This window comes from Erpetoichthys calabaricus, chromosome 9, assembly GCF_900747795.2.
Source record: "Erpetoichthys calabaricus chromosome 9, fErpCal1.3, whole genome shotgun sequence".
NCBI lineage: Eukaryota > Metazoa > Chordata > Cladistia > Polypteriformes > Polypteridae > Erpetoichthys > Erpetoichthys calabaricus.
Genome location: NC_041402.2, coordinates 146,732,443 through 146,757,469, shown reverse-complemented (window position 1 = coordinate 146,757,469; position 25,027 = coordinate 146,732,443). Strand labels below are relative to the sequence as shown.

The 25,027-nt window shown below is 38.7% G+C and overlaps 1 protein-coding gene across 1 annotated transcript in view; it reads left to right on the top strand.

The window, feature by feature from the left end:
* The window catches only part of snx19b (sorting nexin 19b), a 224,126-nt gene that overhangs the window by 21,337 nt on the left and 177,762 nt on the right, over positions 1-25,027 (top strand). Inside the window, exons 3-5 of the mRNA XM_051931875.1 lie at positions 12,058-12,196; positions 20,670-20,770; positions 23,913-24,032. Coding sequence (XP_051787835.1) covers positions 12,058-12,196; positions 20,670-20,770; positions 23,913-24,032 — 360 coding nt within the window. The remainder of the gene's footprint in view (positions 1-12,057; positions 12,197-20,669; positions 20,771-23,912; positions 24,033-25,027) is intronic.

Below are 25,027 nucleotides of genomic sequence, written 5' to 3'. Positions count from 1 at the left end.
ATATATATATATATATAGACATACATATATACCGACATACACTCACATATATATAATAGCCAAATCCCCGCGCTTCGCAGCGGCGAAGTACTGCTTTTAAATTTTTATTAAGAAGAAAAGAAAACCTTTTTAAATTGTGGGAAAATATACCAATAATAATTTGTTAAGGATCTGTTTTTTTGTGAAGCTGCCTTTACACAGCCTCTCCGCTGTTTTATAAACGAACGCCATATAAGACCGTCCTTTCTTCTTGCTTAGCGGTTCTGTATTGTTTTAATGTTCATTTATTACGATTGTTATAGTTATAGTGTAGCTATTTGAGACTCACTTTTCTGTTCAGGTACCCATTTCCTTTATGTAGTCCGCGGATTCTCCGCTATTTTTTGGTCGTTTATTATGATTATAGTTATTTATTGATTCCCTTCTTTAGCTGACTGCCTGCTCATATAAGGCGCTCTGCTGTTTTTTTGTGAAGCAGACTTTACACAGCTTCTCCGCTGTTTTATAAATGAACGCCATATAAGGTCATCCTTTTTCCTTGCTTTGCCAAGAAAGCAGCCTTTTTATTTAATCCACGGGTTCTCCGCTGTTTTATTGTTCGTTTATCACGATTGTTATAGTTCTGTTTGTATACCACGTTGTTAGTTCAGCACTCCGGTTGTAATATGACCAAGCTGTGCAAGCTTACTGTTGGGAATGCAACGTATAGTTGTACAGGAGAAAAGCAATCTTGCCTCAAATCAATGGCAACTTTTTGTAGGTCTGTGAACTATTTAATGTTAGCTAAGACCCGGCACTTAAAAGTTTCTCGCTACAGCAATTTTAACTCTGTTACAAAGTGATCCAAAGTCTCGTTTATACCTCATGTCTTCTCATTAAACTTGTATGTCGCGAATATGGTATTGCAAACGGCAGCGGGAGCGTTTCTATAAACTTAATTTAAACTTACGGTTTACACCGTGCTTTGTTTCCGCAGTAGCTGCACTTATGAATATGCTTGTATGCGTCACTCGCTCACTTCTTATTGTTTTCTGCCTTCTCAATTGTGTAATGAATGTTTTCTTCAGCGCTCTTTGGAGCTCTTCCTTGTTTTGTACGTACTGCGTTCACAGTCAGTTCACGTGCTTACGTGGGAGGTGTGATGACGCGATACGCAACTCCACCTCCCACGGCCATTGAGCTGCTCTCTATTACAGTATATGGACAAAAAAGAGGTTCCAGTTATGACCATTACACGTAGAATTTCGAAATGAAACCTGCCTAACTTTTGTAAGTAAGCTGTAAGGAATGAGCCTGCCAAATTTCAGCCTTCCACCTACACGGGAAGTTGGAGAATTAGTGATGAGTGAGTCAGTCAGTGAGTGAGTGAGTGAGTGAGTCAGTGAGGGCTTTGCCTTTTATTAGTATAGATGTATATATATATATATATGTGTGTATATATATATATATATATATATATATATGTGTGTGTTTGTGTATATATATATATATATATATATATATATATATATTACTGTATATATAATTTTTTTTTTTTTTTTTGTTCTTTATTTCGCCTTATACAATTTCTTGTATTAGGAATTTGGTAGTTTTCGCATACCCCTTGGGGTCAGAGCGCAGGGTCAGCCATTGTACAGCGCCCCTGGAGCAATTACAGTTTAAGGGCCTTGCTCAAGGGCCCAGCAGAGCAGTGGCCTTTTTGGCAGTGACGGGGATTCGAACCGGCAACCTTCGGGATACCAGTGCAGCTCCTTAGCCTCAGAGCCACCACTCCGCCCTAAATATATATATATATGTGTATATGTACAGTGCATCCAGAAAGTATTCACAGCGCATCACTTTTTCCACATTTTGTTATGTTACAGCCTTATTCCATAATGGATTAAATTCATTTTTTTCCTCAGAATTCTCCACACAACACCCCATAATGACAACGTGAAAAAAGTTTACTTGAGATTTTTGCAAATTTATTAAAAATTAAAATTGAGAAAGTACATGTACATAAGTATTCACAGCCTTTGCCATGAAGCTCAAAATTGAGCTCAGGTGCATCCTGTTTCCCCTGATTATCCTTGAGATGTTTGTGCAGCTTAATTGGAGTCCACCTGTGATAAATTCAGTTGATTGGACATGATTTCGAAAGGCACACACCTGACTATATAAGGTCCCACAGCTGACAGTTCATGTCAGAGCACAAACCAAGCATGAAGTCAAAGGAATTGTCGGTAGACCTCCGAGACAGGATACTCTCGAGACACAAATCTGGGGAAGGTTACAGAAAAATTTCTGCTGCTTTGAAGGTCCTAATGAGCACAGTGGCCTCCATCATCCGTAAGTGGAAGAAGTTCGAAACCACCAGGTCTCTTCCTAGAGCTAGCCGGCCATCTAAACTGAGCGATTGGGGGAGTAGGGCCTTAGTCAGGGAGGTGATCAAGAACCCGATGGTCACTCTGTCAGAGCTCCAGAGGTCCTCTGTGGAGAAAGGAGAACCTTCCAGAAGGACAACCATCTCTGCAGCAATCCACCAATCAGGCCTGTATGGTAGAGTTGCCAGACGGAAGCCACTCCTTAGTAAAAGGCACATGGCAGCCCACCTGGAGTTTGCCAGAAGGCAGCTGATGGACTCTCAGATCATGAGAAAGAAAATTCTCTGGTCTGATGAGACAAAGATTGAACTCTTTGATGTGAATGCCAGGCGTCACGTTTGGAGGAAACCAGGCACCGCTCATCACCAGGCCTATACCGTCCCTACACTGAAGCATGGTGGTGGCAGCATCATGCTGTGGGGATGTTTTTCAGCGGCAGTAACTGGGAGACTAGTCAGGATAAAGGGAAAGATGACTGCAGTAATGTACGGAGACATCGTGGATGAAAACCTGCTCCAGAGCACTCTTGACCTCAGACTGGGGCGACGGTTCATCTTTTAGCAGGACAACGACCCTAAGCCCACAGCCAAGATATCAAAGGAGTGGCTTCAGGACAACTCTGTGAATGTCCTTGAGTGGCCCAGCCAGAGCCCAGACTTGAATCCGATTGAACATCTCTGGAGAGATCTTAAAATGGCTGTACACCAACGCTTCCCATCCAACCTGATGGAGCTTGAGAGGTGCTGCAAAGAGGAATGGGCGAAACTGGCCAAGGATAGGTATGCCAAGCTTGTGGCATCATATTCAAAAAGACTTGAGGCTGTAATTGCTGCCAAAGGTGCATCAACAAAGTATTGAGCAAAGGCTGTGAATACTTATGTACATGTGATTTCTCAGTTTTTTTAATAAATTTGCAAAAACCTCAAGTAAACTTTTTTCACGTTGTCATTATGGGGTGTTGTGTGTAGAATTCTGAGGAAAAAAATGAATTTAATCCATTATGGAATAAGGCTGTAACATAACAAAATGTGGAAAAAGTGATGCGCTGTGAATACTTTCTGGATGTACTGTAATTACTTCAGTTTTGTTTTCATTAAGGTGAAGTTCCTTGCCATCCAGCATTTAGTATCATCTAAGCAATTAAAAAGATTCTTCGGAGAGCAGATGCTATCAGCTGTAACTGGTAGGTAAAACTGAGTGTCATCTGCATAACAATTATACAAAAAATTTTATTTTTCGAAGGCAGAGCCAAGGTGTAGCATGTATAGTGTGAATAAAAGAGGTTCCAAAATTGAACCATGGGGAATGCCACATTTAATTGGACTGGAGCATGAGGAACAGTTAGGTGTTCTACAGAGAAACTTCTTTTTCTCAGTAGGAGGGTAAACCATTTTAACACTGGGCCTCCAAGCATTTTAAAAGAATATTATGGTTGATTGTGTAAAAAGCTGTGCTAAGATCAAGCATATCTAAAACTGCACAAAAACCAGAATCGACAGTGGGAAGAATGTCATTTTGTACCTTCAGCAGGGCAGATTCCTTGCTATGCAGAGCTCTAAAGCCAGACTAGAATTTGTCGAAGATGTTAAACTTGTTGAAGTAGGAGGAGATCTGGGAGAATACGTTTTCCAATATTTTGGAAATAAATGGTAGCTTAGAGACTGGCCAGTAGTTTTTATGGTCATTGGGATCTAGACTAGGTTTCTTTAATAGAAGTTGCATAATTGCATGTTTAAAACAGACTGACTCCACTGGTTAATGAGCTATTAATTATAGCCAAAATAAGGGGACAGATTGTAATAAAAACTTCCTTAAAAAGATGTGAAGATATAATGTCTAAGGGGCAGATAGTGGCATTCATTTGTAAGACCACCTCAGAAAGCTGGGCAGACAACACTGGCTGAAATTGCTAAAGATAGCTGATTGAATGACGTGTCTCTAACACTAGAATTACTAGAGCCTACGAAAAAACTCGTAGATCCGGCCAACCCTAAATCCCATCTTACCTCTCCGTCAGCGTCTTTTGTTCTGTAAATGTGCCGATAAAGTCAAGCAGCAAGCAGTCTGCTATTCCATCCCCGACCGCCATAGAACGTGCACAAAGTTCTCCCAGCTCATGCCTTGATGATATGGGAGTGAAGTGCTGGAGTTTTAGAGTGGAAATAATAGATTGTTATTTGGAACACATGCATTTCACGTGTGTTCCGTTTCTACAATAATCTGTGTAAACACATTGTTAAAACAGAAACATTTTTCATATTTAAGTAGTAAATGACAAAATGTTGGCATAAACTATATAATGAGTGAAGCCTGAAGTCCAAAGATCAAATAAACACTTTCAAAAAAGGTTCAAGGATGAGACAACAGCTTCCGTGGCATAGCAGTAAGATTTACTGACTTGTAATCAAGAGTCCCCGGTTCGATCCCGACTGCCTCCTATATTTGCCGTTTTCAGTAGTGAGCTGCTCTTATTGTTAATATTATACAGTACACACATACATTTGGTTTGCGTCTGTAACAGACGGTGTACATTTATAGTACTTGTAAAAGTTACCTTTTTTTTCACTTTTGTTCTCTCAGTCACGATCACGATACATACTACTGCCCTAGGGATTTGAGCTGTTAGTTTTTATTTGAAACTGGGAATAACTGTAGATGTGAGTGGTGTTTTGAGGCAATGGAACTGGACATTCTCTGATCTGGAGGGATAAAAGCTGACACACAAATGCTGGTGAATCTGCCTTCTTCGTATCTCACCGTCACTTGATTTTTTTTTATTCAGTTTTATTGAGTGTTCCTGCCCATGCTGAATCAGTATGCACCTTATGGTCTATGATGTCAAAAAAAAAAACCAGAGACAGGTATATATGATATTTGGAATTATTCATTTTATGACCTGTATAGTACATTTCGGAAAACGTGACACGGATGGAACATTATTCATATTATTCATATTTATTCACATAACATCTTGCGGTTGTAATCAGTGACTGTGTGTTTTTTTTTTTCACAATCTTGCCAGTCTCCATGTTGCTGTATGGTGGTGTTTCTTTTGTACTCCAGGACATGCAGAGGAAAGAATAGTGCAGAGAGGTCAGTTCAGTGCTAATATGCAGTCATCAGATTCAAATGTTAACAGTTCACACACACGCAAGGACCGTCCTTCCTACATTTACAACATGTGTACCTGTTGCAATGTACACACTTCTCTCTATGCTGTGGTTACTATTACACTGAAAGGGCACCTGACAGACTCAGTTTACTTTCCTGGGGAAAGCGGCTGTCTTGGAACAGAAGCTTGTCGATGTTGTATCCTTCTTTTTCCATCGCCTTTTCTAGTAAGATGCGATGACGAAGTTCCTCAGCAAGGTGAGCCATGAACATTCTTCTTTTGTCAGTGGCCCCCGTGCATGCCTTGAACAGTACATGTGTGTTCATCGCTGCCAGGTCAAGCATGTTATAGCACTCGCAGATGGAGAGGTGCGATGGGATTTAAGGTGGGCCGGATCTACGAGTTTTTTCGTAGGTTCTGGTAATTCTAGTGCTAAGGGATCTGTGTCTGGGGGTGAAATGCTAGATTTTATTTTAACTTTGTCAATGAAGAAATTCAAAAACTTCTTCCTGGTTTCAGTAGTAGAAGCAAAGGTAACAGCAGCAGTAGCAGCAGGAGGATTAAAGATGGAATTGATTGTGCTGAATAGTATTTTAGATCTGTGAGGAATTTTTACTGATTAATTCAGTGTAATATTATGCCTTAGCTATTTTAACAAAGCATTGGTAAAGCTTTAAACAAGCTCCTAAAATTTCATAACAGACTTGAAGTCTGTCTCTTTTCCATTTACGCTCTTCCCTTCTGTAATCTCTTCTAAGAGCACAGGTGAAGTCATTCAGCCAGGGAGTTCCAACATTCCTTACCTTTTGTTTTTTTTTAGTTTTAAAGGAGCTATACAATCCAAAGTGTGGGAGCAAGATGAGTGGTTGAGAGTGATCATAAATGTATTAGTAAAATGAGTGACTATGGTAGAGCTTATTGATCGGACAGGGTCATAGGCATGGAACTGGGAGAAAGTTGGAAGGGGTCAAGATAATGTCAATACAAAGATAACCAGGAAACGATCAGAGACACCAGAATGAATAACTTCAAGTTTAGAGACAGAGAAACCATGATAACACAAGATCTAGTGTATGACCCTTCTGATTGGATAAGATTAAAAGAATCCACAAGGCATAAAAAATTGTTGACCATAGGTTTTGATGGACAAAAAATATGGATGTTAAAATCCCCTACAATCAACAGTCTATCAGTGAAAAGCCATAAATGACAGAAGAACAGAAAACTCTTGAATTAAATTATTGTTGTTTATAGTTGTATGTACACCAATGCACAAAGGACAGGGGCAGTGACATTAATTATCATGAGTTGCACCTCAAAAGACAAATAAACATCGACAGGCAAAAATCTACATATAAAACAGTTTTTAAAAAACTGTGGTTAAGACACCTCCACGACCAGTAGTCCTAGGGGAATTTAAGAAGCTGTAACAGGGAGGACAGAGAACACCAAGTGAGGTGAGGTAACCAACATTATGCCAGGTCTCAGTAAAAAAAAAAGTGCAAATGATGAGATGTACAATGATCATTTAAAATGAAAGTTTTGTTTTGATAGGGATTGAGCATTTATTAGGGCAAATCTGACTGGTGGAGGCTTCTTTATTGTCTGTGCAGTCAGCTTCGCCAACATTTACCACATACATTTTTTACGTACGTAGAATGAATTTAACTAAAATATATCCTGCAACAAAGTGATGCACAACATTTTCTAGGGATCACCATCACATTTTTTTACCATGTTCCAATCAACTTTCCTCATCAAATAAGACCCAGTTGTTTACTATACACAACCAGATTCTTATGCCATTAACTTGTTTTTCACCTCCTTAAATATGGCACTACATCTAAGCATTTCCATAGAATCATTAAACTCCAGAATCTCATCACCCTCAATGTTCCTTCTATCAAAATTAAAGTCCCTTGGAATCCCTTATAACCATCACTACTTGCTCTGTTTTACTCCTTCAAGTCACCACTTGTTACACTAAATTTTCCGTGAGACACCTCAGATGTCATGCTCATTGATTTGTCCCAAAACTCATGTTTTTCTTCATCACTTTTGCTAACCTGTGGGACATGCTTAAACTATATTCTTCATTCATTTACCAGCAATCTTCTTAACACACGTAGTCACCCTCTTCACCTCCACCACTTTGCCCATTTTCCAGACACAAGTACACCAATTCCATCAGTCATCAGTTGTCTTTTGCCAGAAAAACTTTAACCTTCCGCCAACATTCCCACGAAGCTTTCTCGCACCATTACCTTTCCATCTTGATTTCTTTATGTAGCACACGTCTCCTCCTTCTCTTCAACATTTCCACAAATTTGCCTGATTTTCCTAGCATACTTCCAGTATTCTAAGTCACAATCAATATACTTTCTAATTTTTGCATCTCTTACTCTCTACCTCAACTTCATCTTCTCTGCCACCAACCCAGCCTCCTCATAATGGATCACATCAAGGACCATCATGAACTGGGTTTTTCCACCTATTGTTCTCTTAGGTTCTTGAAATTTCTTTTTGATGTAATCAGGTGAGGGCACCTACAGGTACTTGGGCTGTACCTTGTCAGTGCTTTGCAACTCTCCTCACTGTTTTTCATCATCAAGAAGGTATTTGAGCAGACATGTTTAAGGATGGATGACCTTTAGGATACCAATCTCTTTAATCAGCACTTATGAGATGCAGGAGTGACTGAGACTTTATTCTTATCCTAGGTCACAGGAATAACTAGTATAATGTTATTAATTTAGGCGTATTTGAAAAGTATGAGAATAGGAAAACAAGGATAAAGTGACAGAATATGTAAATCTATAATGTATTATGATATATTTTATATTTATCTATAAATCTATAATACGGTCAATGTGCAAGCAACAGTTCACGGGGGAAGTAAAAATCTTTTTATATTGGATTGTTAATACATGTAAATATAAATATACCAAAACACTCAGTGTCACCGGTTTTGTGCGCACACATAATTCTCATTAGCATGATATACATTAAGGGCAGCATGGTGTTGCAGTGGTTTGTTCTACCATTTCACATATCCAGCATGCTGAGTTTGAATCATAGACTTGATAGTTGTCCATATTAAGTGTGTACATTCTCCCTATGCATGGAGCTGAATCCCAGTTTTCCATCCACATCTTCAAAGATCTGCTGGTTAGGTTGATTGGAGATTCCAAATGGACTCTGTGTAAGCATTAGTGTGTGCTTAAATGGGCCTTGCAATGGAATAGCCCCCTGTGATCCTCAAGGGGATTAAGCTTTTTTGAGAAATTTATATTCTGAATAAATTTAACCAATCAGTGTTGCTGGATTTAAGCAAAATGATTTTTTTACTGTGCCATATATAAATTAAACATTTACAGCACACATGTCAGGTGACTTGTTAAAATTGCAAAATATTAGTCTGGGTTTGTAGGTATTGCATCCATTATTAAAATATCCTGCAATTCCAATGCACTTTCAAGGCAAAAAAAGCCTTTTGTTACTAACCCTTTTATTTCATTATGGAATTAGTTGAGAAATAAAAATGCTCAATTCAATTTTTAGCCATTTACCCATTCAAAGAATCAAAAGCAGGTGCTGAGAACAAATTAGAGGAACTACATTTTTAACTGTTTCTATAATCCAACTTCTAAATGAATCTGAGGTCATAGACACAGTAATGTTGATACTCATTAAATAGTTTTGGAGTGAGGAACTGACTGATGAACTATTACCTTACTTTTTGTATTCTGTCTCATTTGTAATAGTAATATTTAGCACACTTGGATGATGTTGTTCCAGGTGATGCTTCAAATGTAATGCTATTGTTGGGGCACCTTTTCCAACACCAGAAGCAGTGCTAACACAGGGAATTTGTTTATTATTCTCTAACTTTACATATATACAATTTTCCATCATCAGTGAGTCATAATTCATATGTTGTTTTCATTCCCTACACCATAATAATGATGCAATGAGAGCCACTGCTTTGGATGTTGTTTAGTATTGATTAGTTAGTGGCTGTTAAAATTAGGGTTTCATCACCTTGCACACGTGCATCAGGTTTTATGGAAGTGGCTACAGTGGTTGTGTAGGGAATTACACATGATTTGAGCTTCACAACACAAACAAGAAGTGCAAATAAATGTATTGCTTGACACTAAGTACCACTGCAGCTACAGGTTGTTTCTATGTTACACGCACATTATAGGTGATTTTTAGTTCTGTTCCCACAGTTACTCCGAGTCCTCCCATCTGCAACAATGTTTTCTGATCATCCTGTTCAGTTCCCACAAAGTATATAAACAATAAAATGTAATTTAATATCAATTAAGAGTCAGCATGTCAGAATTGCCAACAGCAGTTGCTGATGTTGTTACTGGACTGTGTCAGCTTACAGGACTGCAAAGTACCAGGCATTCACATTAACAAATGCTTGCTGAACTTTCAGCTCAGTCATGTTTGCTCCTTTTTATGATAGCCAATACTGTGATGCCTGATGGAGCCGGTGCTGTACAAAGTGTTGACAGGTACAGGAAGTTCAGCCACATTCGCTGCCCTTTTCCATTCTTTTGTGTTGTGTAAAACACAAGACATCAAACTGACCACCTTCTCTTTTATTTGTGAGGTCCAAAAATCCAGAGTTTCTTATTCCTTGTCACCACATTATATGCATTGTTCTTTCAGATAGTATTTATTGGTTGTCAGCTCCCACACACACAAGCCTGCCATTACAAATAAATATGAAATCAAACCTGTTTAATATTTGTTGAGGCAAGTTGCAAACTAGTTAGAGTGAGTTGTTGGGCATGTAGCATTAAATAACTGTCATTCATGGGATTGTGCAGCTGCCTCAGAATTGGTAAAATTAGGTAAATGGGGACTACAACTGAAAATTGCTGGAAAAGTCATCAAATGTGACATGGCCTTTAATGTTTATCTACAAGCTCACTCCACTTATTTTTATTTGCTATGAATAACTTATTGGGATGTTCTGGAGCCCTCCGAAACCCAGAAGCACAAAATCAAGGATTTTGGAAGGATTTAAAATTAACACAAATGGTAAACAAAATAATGAGTGCTGTGCCCCTCCGGATTTCGTCAAAACACAACAGGGATAATTTCCAGCGTCTCAAAGTCTAGACCTAGGAGTACTCTGGTGCCATTCCACTTTGAAAGGAGGTACCTCCAGGTCACAACTAAAACTACTGTACGTAGAAGCCTTTGCAGAAGTACAGTAATGCTGCTGCCAACTAGCGACCTAGAGATTTATATAGTGCATCCATAGCCAAGGATCTGTTGCCTTGGTCACTTGTTTAGGCAGTGGGATTCTATCCAGGGCATGCCCTATCCTGTAGCTGTCCTGCTCACTGTCGCAGTGTGCTTGCTGCTACGACATGTATTGAATCCAAATCTGTAATGAGAGGACCAAATAGTAGATTTTGTATTAGATTAAACTTGTGTTGGTGAATAAGAATTCCTTCCTAACAATATTTTAAAGTTGTTCAATAAATTTCAATCAACTGGTAGTTTGACGTGTGTGTTTGTTGAACCACTGGGAACTGTTAAAATGGCAGAAAATACTGAAAAGGTGAGACAGGTTATAAAGATTATCCCTTGACATTCAGGATGATGTTAGTTGATGTCATTAAGTATTTCAGACAAATAAATGCAGTAGGACAAGTAAATAAAATGAACTGTTTAATTACTTTGTTACTACTTTATTTTTTTCTATAAATTAGTCCAATCAACTGTCTTTTCATAATTAAATCGTCACATCCTCACAACACACTTGTTGTAAACTTAAAAGAGTAACAGGCCTTCTACTGACCCCTAAAGAACTCCAGCTATAAGATCACCTAATTCCAAAATAATTCCTCACATATAAAGCTTCCACGCAGTAAGGAGATCATTGGTTTGTGTCCCGGGTTCTCCCTGCATGGTAGCACTTTGAGTAGTGAGAGAAGCGCTCTACAAATGTAAATAATTATTATAATTATTACTATATGCATATTTTGCACAGTGTTCTTTAATTTCATGTAGCTGATCACTAGCCTCTAAAGAGGCAACTTGTCACATTAAACAGTATGTGCTACTATGATCAAATGCTTTTGTTGTGTTGTAAAATTTTAGCTTATTAAAACACTGCCTCTTTTGTTTGTAATACACACATGCTTTATATGTGTTTCTATGTCTTTCCATAAAATTGCTTGTGATACACATCAAGCTAAATGGTGGATGATTACTAAGGATGGTTCGATTACCCTTTTTACTATATATAACAATACAATGCTTGATAGCTATCTCCATACAGACGGAAAAGTCAGGCTGCTACCGCTATGCATAAACAAATATTATGTGGGCAATGACAGTGTTTAATATATTTATTACTAGTCAAGTAAATGTAAGGGGTTTGGGAAAAGAAAGCCCTTTTTGCCTATTTTGTTGAGTATTTACAAATATTTTTAAGGCTATTTTAAGTTTTGGTTACTAGAATTATAGATCTGCTGTATACATGGATAGCTATATATAAAATATTTAGACCAAACTACTGATTTTATGTCTTTTTATTTTTCTTTTAAGTATGAAACAGCAGTGGATACAGACAATCCAGGAACTCTTCAGCCTGTGGCCTACCATACAGTAAATCGTCGTTACAGCGAATTTCTTACTCTCCAAACTAGACTGGAAGAGAAACCAGAACTAAGGAAGATTATTAAAAGTAAGAGCAATGATTTTACTAGGTGTTTCTAGAGATAAAAAAATAGTTTTAATTTTTCTCAAAATTTTCGACAGAAACAAGAGAAGAGTTTTGTCCATAACGAGTACCTTTAAAGACAGTGGTTAAAAGATAAGTTTGATATTTTTACAATCAGTTATTTTTTCAGATTTGTGGTACAGTAATCCCTCACTTATCGCGGGAGATAGGTTCCAAGGCCGACCGCGATAACTGAATTTCCGCGAACTAGGGACACCATATTTATTTAATCATTTAACGTGTATTTGGACGTTTTTAAACCCTCCCTGTATTGTTTACAACCCACCGTTTACTCTATTAATAACAGGGACAACTGCTAAGCAATATGAAATCAGTAGATAAGTTTACACTTACTGTATAGCGAAGTACACGTAGCAGCTTGTAGGCGGTCATGACGTCGTCGACCTTGTTGCAAAGATTCCTAAAGCAGATTCCATCCAGACTACTGCCTTATCACGTCCACTTGCAACTCGTTTTGCGCCCTGGTTAAAGGACACTGCGGCCGTAGATCTTACATGCTTTTCCTCCTTTTTAAATAAAAAGAATCGTGGACTCATTGATGCTGTGATGGTGTCCTGCAGCGGTGTAGCTGTTCCCTTCCTTCAACATATCCAAAACTTTTACCTTTTCTGCAATCATTTGCATCTTCTGTTGGCGCTTGGACATGGCCCCTGCAGCAGTAGCACGTTAATGCTGAATGAGTGAGATGAGACTTCCTGGTTAATGCAGCACTCCGTCGCTGAGCCAATCAGCAGCACACAGGAACTTAACTGCGTGCTCTGATTGGGTAGCTTCTCAGCCATCTGCCAATAGCATCTCTTGTATGAAATCAACTGGGCAAACCAACTTAGGAAGCAAGTACCAGAAGTAAAAAGACCCATTGTCCGCAGAAACCCGCGAAGCAGTGAAAAATCCGCATTATATATTTAGATATGCTTACATATAAAATCCGCGAAGTCGTGAATCCGCGAAAAGTGAACCACAAAGTAGCGAGGGATTACTGTATAAATTAATTTGCCATGTGAAATTGTGTTCTGAAGTGGAACATTTTTTTATAAATTAAAAAAAAAAAAATACTTAGCCTGTTGTTATGTTGGGACCAAACATGAAAACAAAAGCCTTAAAACTTACCGAACACATCCATTTTTCAAACCAGAAGTGTTACGGAATATGGATATCTGTCTCGAGATTGCAGACTTTCTCCAAAGCAGATTGTCCATGTAGTTTTAGGAAGGAAAAAAAAGCAAAAAGGAGAACATTTTTGTGAGATTCAGCCATTGTAAAATGGCAGAAGCTGCGTGATTTACCTTGGTGCTTTTTTTTGTCTGTGTCAACCTTTCAGCCCCAATAGGCATGGTTTCACTTTGAAAAGCCATCTTCAAGCGCAGTTACAATTTACATGATTAAATGTTGATTTCCAGATGTGAATTGCTGTCTTTGTTCTGTAGACAACTACAAAATAATTATTGAAAAAATGTCACCCGATTGCTTAAGATGCATTATAAAATTTGATAATTGGTTTGTGGCACTTCAATCTGTATCACTTTGGTTTGGCTCTATTTAATAATCTGCTATTTTCTTTTTGTCAGTGTTTTTTTTATCTTGTGTTCACAAATTGCACAACAGAAAGTGTACAATGCTGAATGTTAAATTGCACTGTAAAAGAGCAGTGGCCTTTGGTCTTTCAAAAAATGTAAGGCTTTCATAAAACACTCTTAACAACTTCACCAACACTCACCAGGCTGCAGCTCGTCACCAGTCTTGTTCCATAGGTTAGGCAACAAGTAGACACTGTAAATGAAATAAATCATCATTCTGTATGCATGTACCAGTAGCACAGCAGGAACATGCTAAAATCAGATGATTTAAGGGCACAGTGGATGTTCTGCTGCTATAATACACATTCAACAGATTTTTCTGTAGAGCAGAATTTGTTAGGATAATATAAGGAAATATACAAACTAAACCAATGAAAATCTAATGAATTTGTAGTGGATAATGACACATATTTTAGTACCTTATCATAAAACTTTGTCGGATATGCTACTGTTTTATTCTCATTGTAGTGGGCTAGACTATGGTTTGAATTATTCCTCACTTCAAACCGAAAATCATGTCATTATGCCTAGCCTAGCAGACACTCTGTTATGGATCTGCATCACATAACGCTGAAGTAACATTAAACTTATTGGGATAATGGCAAGTCTTCCTCCTCCACAAAGCCTGTAACTGTATGTGTCAAATGTTTGTACATCTCTGTTTTGTTCTCATGTCTTTTCTGGTACTTGTTTACCCTCTGCCTTTTTTAAAATGCGTTCACAACAGAAGGGAATAATGTGTCAATTGCGTGGCACAATGTATTCGGCCTAGTAACGTAATTAACTAATCAATAAAAATGATCATTGCCAACATTTTTAATAACCGATTATTATCGATAATGTTGATTAGTTGTTGCAGCTCTACATACATATGATGTACAGACTCTGTTTTAGTATCCTTTTATGCCTGCTGTGCTATGAGCTGTAAACTGACTGACAAGATGCTACATTCAGTTTTTCGTGTGGTGAGGGTTTATATACATAACATGTATATGCCAACGCAAACAAAATGCTTACATAAAAAGGCACTTTGCAGCGGTGTCCAATTTTCCTAATGTAAATAGCAGCCATTTGCTGCACTCATATTGTAATAAGAGCACCTAGTGAGAATTAATCTGCTTTTGTTTACCGCAAGCAGTGACATTCCATTAATGCATAGCACAGGTGTTATCGTTTTGGTCCCAAAATCCACATATAACATATTGAAACCAGCCACACAGCATCTACCCAGTATCGTGGTGTTTCATGAAGTCCCCCAACTTTGCAAATCCCGTTAATCAATCAAGTGATGATGCCATGTGGAGCTTCAGAGAGGACAGTATGTCCCCACCAGTTCATAATAAATAAATCAGTTTGGAATCTGCACATATGTTGTTCACATCTGCTGAGCATCAAAACAAAAAAAAAAGAATTTGAGGGAACACAGTTGGTGTCATGTCCATACTCAAAACGTTTCAAATTTTGGAATTCCAGATTAGGGATATTCATCCTATGTGTGTGTATATAAAATTTTTATATAATATATAAAATTTATTTATAAAATATATTGATCAGCCACAACCCACCGACAGGTGAATTGAATTGCATTGATTATCACCTTTCAAGGTGATATACTGTAAATTAGGCAACAAGTGAATAGGCAGTTCTTCAAGGTGATGTTTTGGAAGTAAGAAAAATGGGCAAATGTAAGGAACTGAAAATTTGACAAGCGCTTAATTGTGATGACTAGAAGGCAAAGTCAGAGCATCTCTAAATCAGCAAATCTTGTGGGATGTTCTCAGTATACAGTGGATATTACCTACCAAAAGTGGTCCAAAAATGGACAACTGATGAACTGGTGACAATGTGACGGGCGCCCAAGGCTCATTGATGTGCGTGGAGAGTGATGGCTAGTCTGTCTTATCCCACAGAAAAGCTACCGTAGCACAGATTGTTGAAAAACTCAGTGCTGGCCATGAGGGAAACATGAGAGTAACTTTGGTACCGAATTAGTACTGAAATATCGGTTCTTGTGATATCCCTAATACTAACACACCCACAGAGCCTGTGATGAAAGGGATCATTGAAATCATTACATGCTTGGAGGCATATTTTGGATGCATACAGTTGTGTATCAGCATATCCATAGAGCATGTGATGCACACCTGTATGTATTCTGGGAGCTTACTGTATCACTATCTGATCTGTGTTACATAGCGAGTAACACAACAGGGTTAATCCAGCAGTGAAGACACAATGTATAATGAATCTATACAGAAAAACAAAGTATTTTCTTAATATTCTTAGTATGGTCAGCTAATGTACCTCTCAAATGAAAATGCTGCAAGTTTTTTTTTCTACACTACTGATAATGTAGTGACATTATACGTGTGAAGCAGAAAAGGTAGCACCATAACATGTGGAGTATGCATACAGTATGCGTGTTTGAAAATTCTGTGCATGCATAATTGGGTAGTGACATCCCGTCCAACATGGCTGCTACAGCTGTATTCCTACTTATTATCTGAAACTGGTGTATTTTTCAGTATTGTAAATTGACGTTGCTATAACTCGACATTCTCAAAATGTGAATTCAAGGTTCTAAATCCCCAGTCCTGTCACCAGGTCTCAATGTACAGGTCTGTCAGTGATGATTCCTCTCAAAACAAAGGGGATGGTGGGGTGCCATTTACAACTTTGCCTAGGGCAGCAAAAATTCTCAAACTGGTTCTGACAGTGATACTGCACCCTCCACCCATCCTTCTGCTGATAGCAGCATAGGAGAGAGTTTAACTCAAACCACAATTACAGCAGCCCAGGTAAGCAGAGTGCTGAGGAGACTTTGTGCCAGCAAAGCAGCAGGTCCCTATGGAGTATCGCCACGACTGCTGAAGGCCTGTGCGTTGGAGCTGGGGATTCCTGTACAGTGCATCTTCAAACTGAGCCTGGAACAGGGAAGAGCCCTGAGACTTTGGAAAACATCTTGCATCACCCCAGTGCCAAAGGTATCACATCCTAGTGAGGTGAATGACTTCCAGCCTGTCGCATGTGATGAAAACCATGGAGCGGCTGCTGCTTCACCACCTGAGGCCACAGGTCCGTCACGCCCTCGACCCTCTGCAGTTCGCATACCAGGAGAAGGTGGGAGCGGAGGATGCCATCATCTACATGCTACACCGATCCCTGTCCCACTTGGACAGAGGCAGTGGTGCTGTAAGAATTATGTTTCTGGACTTCTCTAGCGCCTTCAACACCATCCAACCTCTACTCCTTAGGGACAAGCTGACAGAGATGGGAGTAGATTCATACCTGGTAGCATGGATAGTGGACTATCTTAAAGACAGACCTCAGTATGTGCGTCTCGGGAATTGCAGGTCTGACATTGTGGTCAGCAACACGAGCGCCGCAGGGGACTGTACTTTCTCCGGTCCTTTTCAGCCTATATACATCGGACTTCCAATACAACTCGGAGTCCTGCCACGTGCAAAAGTTTGCCGACGACACTGCTATCGTGGGCTGCATCAGGAGTGGGCAGGAGGAGGAGTATAGGAAACTAATCAAGGACTTTGTTAAATGGTGCGACTCAAACCACCTACACCTGAACACCAGCAAAACCAAGGAGCCGGTGGTGGATTTTAGGAGGACCAGGCCCCTCATGGAGTATATCTATCTATCTATCTATCTATCTATCTATCTATCTATCTATCTATCTATCTATCTATCTATCTATCTATCTATCTATCTATCTATCTATCTATCTATCTATCGATCGCACAGCTTTACCTGTACATGAGATTTTTTGATGAGGAGTGCTTTATTTTTAATGAAAACAGACTAGACTTGCAACAAGTAAATATGCTAGTAACAGATGGCACCTCTTCCATGGTGTGAAGGGTGCAGGGTCTGTCAGCTCACCTGGCTGAACTTGCTTCGTAGATGAAATCTTTACATTGCCTGATACGTCAAAGTGTTGTGTGCAAAACTCAGTGATAAGTTAAAAGAAACAATGGACAGTGTTATGATCAATTTCATCAGAGCAACTCCAAGCCTACAACACCTCTTGTTTCACAAACTCCTCCGTGATTATGTCAGCCGAGCACAATAATTATTTGTGCATAACAATATAAGGTGGCTAAATAAGGGCAGTGCACTTAAAAGGGTTTGTGAACTCTGCCAAGAGATCGTTACTTTTCTCCACAACTGTCATCTTAAAAAAGTGGAGGCATTTATATCCAAAATGCTGGATGAGATGTTCATGGCAGAAGTGTTCTTCTTGAATGGCATCTTTCAACATTTAAGTGGACTTAATCTTATTCTGTATGGAAAGGGCAAAACAGTTGGCGATCTTGTTAAAAAACATAACGGATTTAAAAAGAAACTGGACTTGTTTTTAAATGATTTAACTACAGGGAAAATAGCAATATAACAGTAAGTAAGCTTCATGCTATAGACGTTTTGGTGTTGGGTGATATGTCTTGTCAATGTTGTAACAGCCGCGATACAGTCTGCTATATCTGTGGCAAATATACACTTGTGCTTCAGAGACTTTGGATGACTGCTCTTGTGAAGAAAGCTTATCATCTGTATTTTGGCTGCAAGGAATGGGCTCCTCATATTTGCTGTGCAACATGTGCTGTCAGTCTGAGAGCCTGGCTCAGAGGTACTCGAAAGACAATGCCGTTTGCTGTTCCGATGATATGGCAAGAACAGAAAGACCATGTGACCTGCTGTTACTTCTGTTTGTCTAATGTGTCTGGTTTCTCTGCCAAAAACAAGAAGTCAATTGAATATCCTAATCTGCCTTCAGCAATGAGACCCGTGTCACATGACGACAGTCTTCCAATTCCGAAACCACCAGAGGATTGGACCTTAGATGAACCAGATGCAGAAACTGCAATGCAGGGTACTGACAGTGACATTGACCCGGATTTTGAACCGTGCTCATCAGGCAATCCACATCTGATAACAGTCTGAATTGAATGATTTGGTCAGAGATTTGGGTCTGTCCAAAGCAAAAGCCGAGCTGCTGGGTTCGAGACTGCAGGAATGGGGTTTGCTGTCACCAGGTACGAAAATTTCTGTGTTTCGAGGCCGACATAATGATATAACCAAATTTTTTGCACAAGTCAACAGTTTCTGTTTCTGTTGTGACATTGAAGGATTGTTCTCTGCCTTGGTTTGTGATCACAACCCGGAAGAGTGGAGTCTCTTCATTGATTTGTCAATGTTAAGCCTGAAAGCTGTTCTGCAACACAATGGCAACGTTTATCCTTCAGTACCTGTTGGCTATGCAGCACACATGAAAGAAACGTATGAGAATATGGAACTGTTGATGAAGCACATCCAGTATAGCAGGTACAACTGGAATATCTATGGAGATCTTAAAGTCTTTGCTCTGTTACTAGGACTGCAGCTCAGCTATACAAAGTACTGTTGTTTCATCTGTGAATGGGACAGCCGTGCCAAAGAGTTGCACTATTCTCGACAGAACTGGGAACTGTAAAATGTTAGTTCCAGGACAGAAAAATGTGGCATATGATATTTTTGCCTCGTCTTCACATAAAACTGGGACTCATGAAGAATTTTGTGAAAGCACTGAAAAAGGAAGGCAAAGGTTTTCATTATTTAAGACAGATGTTCCCAAGAATAACTGACACCAAGATCAAAGAGGGCATTTTTGTAGGCCCCCAGATCAGACATGTTATGAGTGACAAGCAGTTTGAAGATCTGTTAGTTGGGCCAGAAAAAATTGCCTGGAAAGCCTTCAAAGATGTTGTTGATAATTTTCTGGGCAATTACAGGGCCCCAGACTACATTTAGCTGGTAGACAAACTTCTCAAAGCATACAAGACAATAAAGTGCAAAATGTCACTCAAGATTCATTTCCTTCACTTACACTTGGACTTCTTCCCCGCAAATCTTGGTGCTGTCAGTGACGAACACAGTGAAAGGTTTCACCACGACATTGCTACGATGGTGAAACGATACCAGGGCAACTGGAATCCATCAATGCTTGCTGACACTGCAACATGATGCACTAGACATTGAATACAAAAGAAAATCAGGAGCAAAACACTTTTAATTCTGTTGAATTTAATAGCTTATGTGAAACATAAACATGACTAAATACATTATTGTCAGTAAACATATAAATGTCTATTTCTCAGAGTTCCAACGTGATGCTGTAACACCAAAACTATATTTGTGCATACCCAGTAGGTACCTGTCACAATCAGCAAAAACTTTTCAGGAAGCAAGACTTTTCAAAAAAATTGTTTTGTTGTGTAATCCAGACCATTGTTAAGTGGCATTCCAAGATAAATTTGTGAGATTTTTTTTAAATGGCTGTATAATTCAAATCAAGTTAAATAATAGTAATAATAATAAATATTCAATATTAATGTCAATAAACACCCAGTGATACAAGGTGTTATACTTAGTGTTGTTTATCTTGTTCACAAGTAAATGCTGAGAGCCAAGAATTGTGCTTGGCCCTCCCAACATTTAACATATGGTAATTTGGACCTCAAAAGAAAGTAGTTGCAACTCTGCAATAAAGCAGTGTAAAAACAGCTTTCTACAAAAGGAGGAGTCCGCACTCTTCAAGATCGAAAGTAAACATCCGGATGGTTTCTGCAATACATATTTCTTTGACCAGCATAAAAACTAAAATTAGAAGGAAAATTTCACTTTCTTATGTTGATTCTACAGACACAACCAAAGCATTTGCAGAATAACTAAAGTGCAAAATGTCAATTCAGAGTTTTCACCCAAAAAGCATTTTAAAAGGTGTGTAAATCTTTCTGTAGATATTACATATTCTTGTGTTGCACACATTGTATGTTTTTATCTTTTTTTAGATATCAAAGGACCAAAGAAACTGTTTCCAGATCTTCCATTTGGAAACATGGACACTGAAAAAGTAGAGGCAAGGAAAAGCTTACTGGAGTCTTTTCTCAAGGTCAGTAAAAGAATGTGCTCATTTTACAATAAATGTTTTTTTTTGTGTTTTTATTTGTTACACCTGTCTGCCATCAAATAGTTCAAATACTGTGCTCAGTTGAGGTTTGCATTCTCTTAGTATTTTAATTCATTAACTTTACTAGAGAAAGACAACATTTATAATGAGAGAAGTCCCAAGTGAAAGGTCAGGTTCATTTAAGCTAATAGATGGCCACAAATATCAAATAATAGCCAGTGGTGTATGACAAGGAATCTCTGAACACTTAATTATTCAGAACCTGAAATGGATAGCCTAACTCCGTGGATGACCATGCCTGGTTCCATTCCTGTCAGTTAAGAACATTAATATGCGGCCACAGTAGGTATATTCTCACTAAAGCCAGACCATTAAAAATTGTAAAAATGTCAAATGCAGATGATGGGGTCCAAATTTAACTGTATTTTCCGTTTTTAATAATAATGCTCATTAATCTTTTGCATAGGAAATTTCCTTCTCAGCATTAGGAAACTATATTTATCTTGGCATTTGGATGAGAAAATCTGAGCATATCATCTTATATGTTTGTAGTCCTTGATCAACGTGTATTATTTGTTTTGCTTCTTTTCAGTTTTTACTTTACTAGCCAACCCGCGGCATACCATACGCCGCACAATCAGGCTGGGTTTTTAATTATTTTTAAGCACAGGGAAAAAAATTAACATTTGAAAAATCCGGAGGAGAGGGGAAGGACGACCATTACGCCCCATCCGTCATGCTAGTCTGCTGATTATAACACGTTTGAAGCAATTGTGTCGGAAATCGCTTCGAAGCATTTAACACTCACTTCTCTAGTGACACCTCCTGGCCATTTTCATTAACGTTACAGAAACTTATGATACACTTGAATGACGTCTGTTAAAACTCGTATTGGTTTTATTTTTTCGCAGCTACAGACTGACAACGAACAGAAGGGTTCGTCAGCAGCTTCTAGTGTGTGATGTGTAAAAAATATAAATATAACTTCTTTAACTGCCTTGTGGCGCTGTAGTAGTATGGCTGGTTTGCAGTAAGGAGACAGTGGAAGATTGTGGGTTCGCTTCCTGGTTCGTCCCTGTGTGGATAGCAAATTATCCGCGACAAACAAACTGTTTTACACGCTGCAAACCAACCCGCGCTTTTTCAATGTTTTTTAAGCAGAGGGGAAAAAATGAACATTTGCAAAATCCGTAACGCTGCTTTCAGTAAGTACAATGCACACGAGTTTAGTTTGTTGGTGACTTTTTGCCAGCTGTCTTTCCTGGTTTGGGCTGTTTTTGCAGTGTTACCGCTTGTGCATATTAAATCTTGAATTCCTTTGAGTAACTAATTAACTAACTAACACCCACCCACTCAGCTTGTGTGAAAAAAATGCGCCCGTTCTTTTATCATTTTGTTGCAGCAATATACATTGTGTTTTCACTCAGCGCGGAGGTGCGCATTCATCTCGGATTATTACATCCAGCTAAGATGAGTTTCACCGGCATTAATGATTAGGAATCTGGTTGGAACAAAACACTGCAGCCACAGGGGTTCAGCAGGACTGAGTTTGGGAAACACCGCTGAACACTCGTGGCTCTTGCCAACTGACGGCGTATCATATGTCGCATAATTATGTATTGAAGGGTGAACACTTTCTGAACGACACAGTTGTCCAAACAGAAGTGAAAGTAAAATCGAGCCTGGTGCATTCTTTAACTGCATTCTCTGTCTTGTAGCGCAGTGGTAGTGTTGCTGCTTTACAGTAAGGAGACTGTGGAAGATTTTTGGTTCGTTTGGGCTGCATTTGCAGTGTTACCACCTGTGCATATTAAAACTTGAAATCCTTCGAGTAACAAATTAACTAACACCCACCCACACACACACACACAGCTTGTGTAAAAAAATGTGCCTGTACTTTCATCATTTTGTTGCAGCCTATCAAAGACTTGCTGCCCCCAACTCAAGGTGGCTCAGAGGTCGATGTGTAGCGTACAACAGATGAACATAAATGACGGCGTTTTTTTCGAGGCGTCGCATCCCAGTTAGTGGGCGTGGCACTGCGAGTTGTCGTCGTATCCAATGGTCATAGAGTTGGTGGGCGAGGCTCTTTCCTACTTGTCGGCGGCTTAGTGAATCCACGCCTCTTCCTGCGTGCTTTCATGGGTGTCTTGTTTTGTTGTGCGTGCTTTCATGGGTGTCTTCCCCTTCTGGCGTCGACTTTGTGAATTATATATGTAGATAGCTTAGGTTAAACAGCAGTATTTGTTACAAGTCACTATTTTCAGAAATGTACACAAATATTGTGTTTTGTTAGCACCTGACTTATTGCTGTCCTTAATTTTTAATTTTCCAGGGCATATGTTTTCTCTACATGGTTGAAAACACTAATTTCTTTTAAACCAATATATTCACATTATCCCTATTTCTGCAAGTTTTCCTTCATGTACCAAATTTGTACCTGTTAAATGAATTGGTAATTCTGAATTGTCTCCAAACGATTATGAGCATGTCTTTGCATGTGGAGAACAAGGTGATTCTACACCAGGCAGTGCCTCAAACCTGGGATTTGAACCTGAACGCCAAAGATCTTAGGTAGTAGTACTAACCATATGTATTGTAAAGTAGGATACACACAAAAGAAAAAGATTTGGGGCATCACCTTGGTGACTCCATATAATTGGATTAGAAAATAAAGAAAGCGTACAGTAAATGCAGAGTAGACTTTTCAGACTGGAATTCTGAATAGGAACTGAATCAAGATGGACGCTTTCCAGGTTATGATTTCAAGTAGCAGGAAGAGAAGGGTCCAGGTGGATGAACATGGAAGTGATGTTAGAGATGGAGTGGCTGTCAATCTTCTGTTCTGCCGAAGAAGCGAAGGAATACATACTGTACTGCCAAACCCTGCCCTGCTGGGTAACTACCATCACCAGAGCCCTTAAACTGTCTCTTATGCACACAAGTGTGACGGTATATACAAAAATAACTATGATTGATAATTTCTTTTTTCATATCTCTTTGTCACACAAGGTTGTTAATGTGTAATGCATAAGCTTGCTTATTTTTTATCCAGGTCATCCTGCTTGCGTACAATGAATATAGCCCTTTCATCTTTCCCTCATTTTTTTTTTTTTTCATGTAGCAATTGTGTGCAGTTCCTGAAACAGCCAACAGTGAAGAGGTGCAGGAGTTTTTGGCCTTAAACACTGATGCAAGAATAGCTTTTGTAAAGAAGCCATTTTTTGTATCACGGATTGACAAGGTATGTTTGAATGAATAATTATCAGGCATCTTAACGTTATGATAAAATAGTTATGGTGAACAGTAAGCAATTTACTAATTTTTGAAATGTATCTAATTATATAAAAAATCTGGACAGCTTTAGATATCATTCTATAAATACATTTGCTTTAGAGGTTGTTATATTGACACAATGTATGCATCATTTAATCACCTATGCCTGGTACATATAGTTCCCACAACACACTATTTTTATGTGTAAGATTCAAACTTGGTCAATAGGATCCTGCTCAGTCTCCTTGTCTCAGTATTTATGCTTTTTCAAATGGAGTTTGTCAAACTTCTCTAATCTACTATATATAATAAAGCTTGAATATATTTTAGCTAGTGAAGAATATTGTTATTATTTCTAGAGTCTGATGACTAATGATGATAGAGTAGTCCAAGGGTGGACCAACAACAGCCTTCACTCCTCTTGAGGTGTTCTTAACAAGGTACAGTTGTTGATGTAAGCCGATAAGTTGTGGTTTTCTTGTAACGAATTTCACATCTCAACTTGATTCTCAGCAATAGATTTACTTGGTAGCAGTACCCCAGAAGATGGAGCTTCTGGTGTGACTCTGGGTCTGTGCACAAATTAATATAAAGAGGTCCATTTACATGTATGAAAGAGGAAAGGTAGAAGAATTTAGATTTTCCAGCGACAAACTGACTAAAACAAATTATTACTATTGTCTTTGGCAAGACAATAGGTAAAATGCACCTGCTGGTGGTGGTATCGTGACAGTGTCTTTAGGCAGTAAGTGTGTTTTTCAAACGTTTCATCACTGATGCAGCAGAGGAGGATTGTTACAGGTGAGAGATATAAAGCAGAGACAATATTACATTACACAATTTTCAGTTCTGTTGCTGGATTACTAACATTCTTAAAATAAAATATTTAGAAACTGGTAGTAGTCCACAAATCAACACCTGATAATTTGCTTTAGAAAAGAAATACTTTTCTAAACCTTCTTT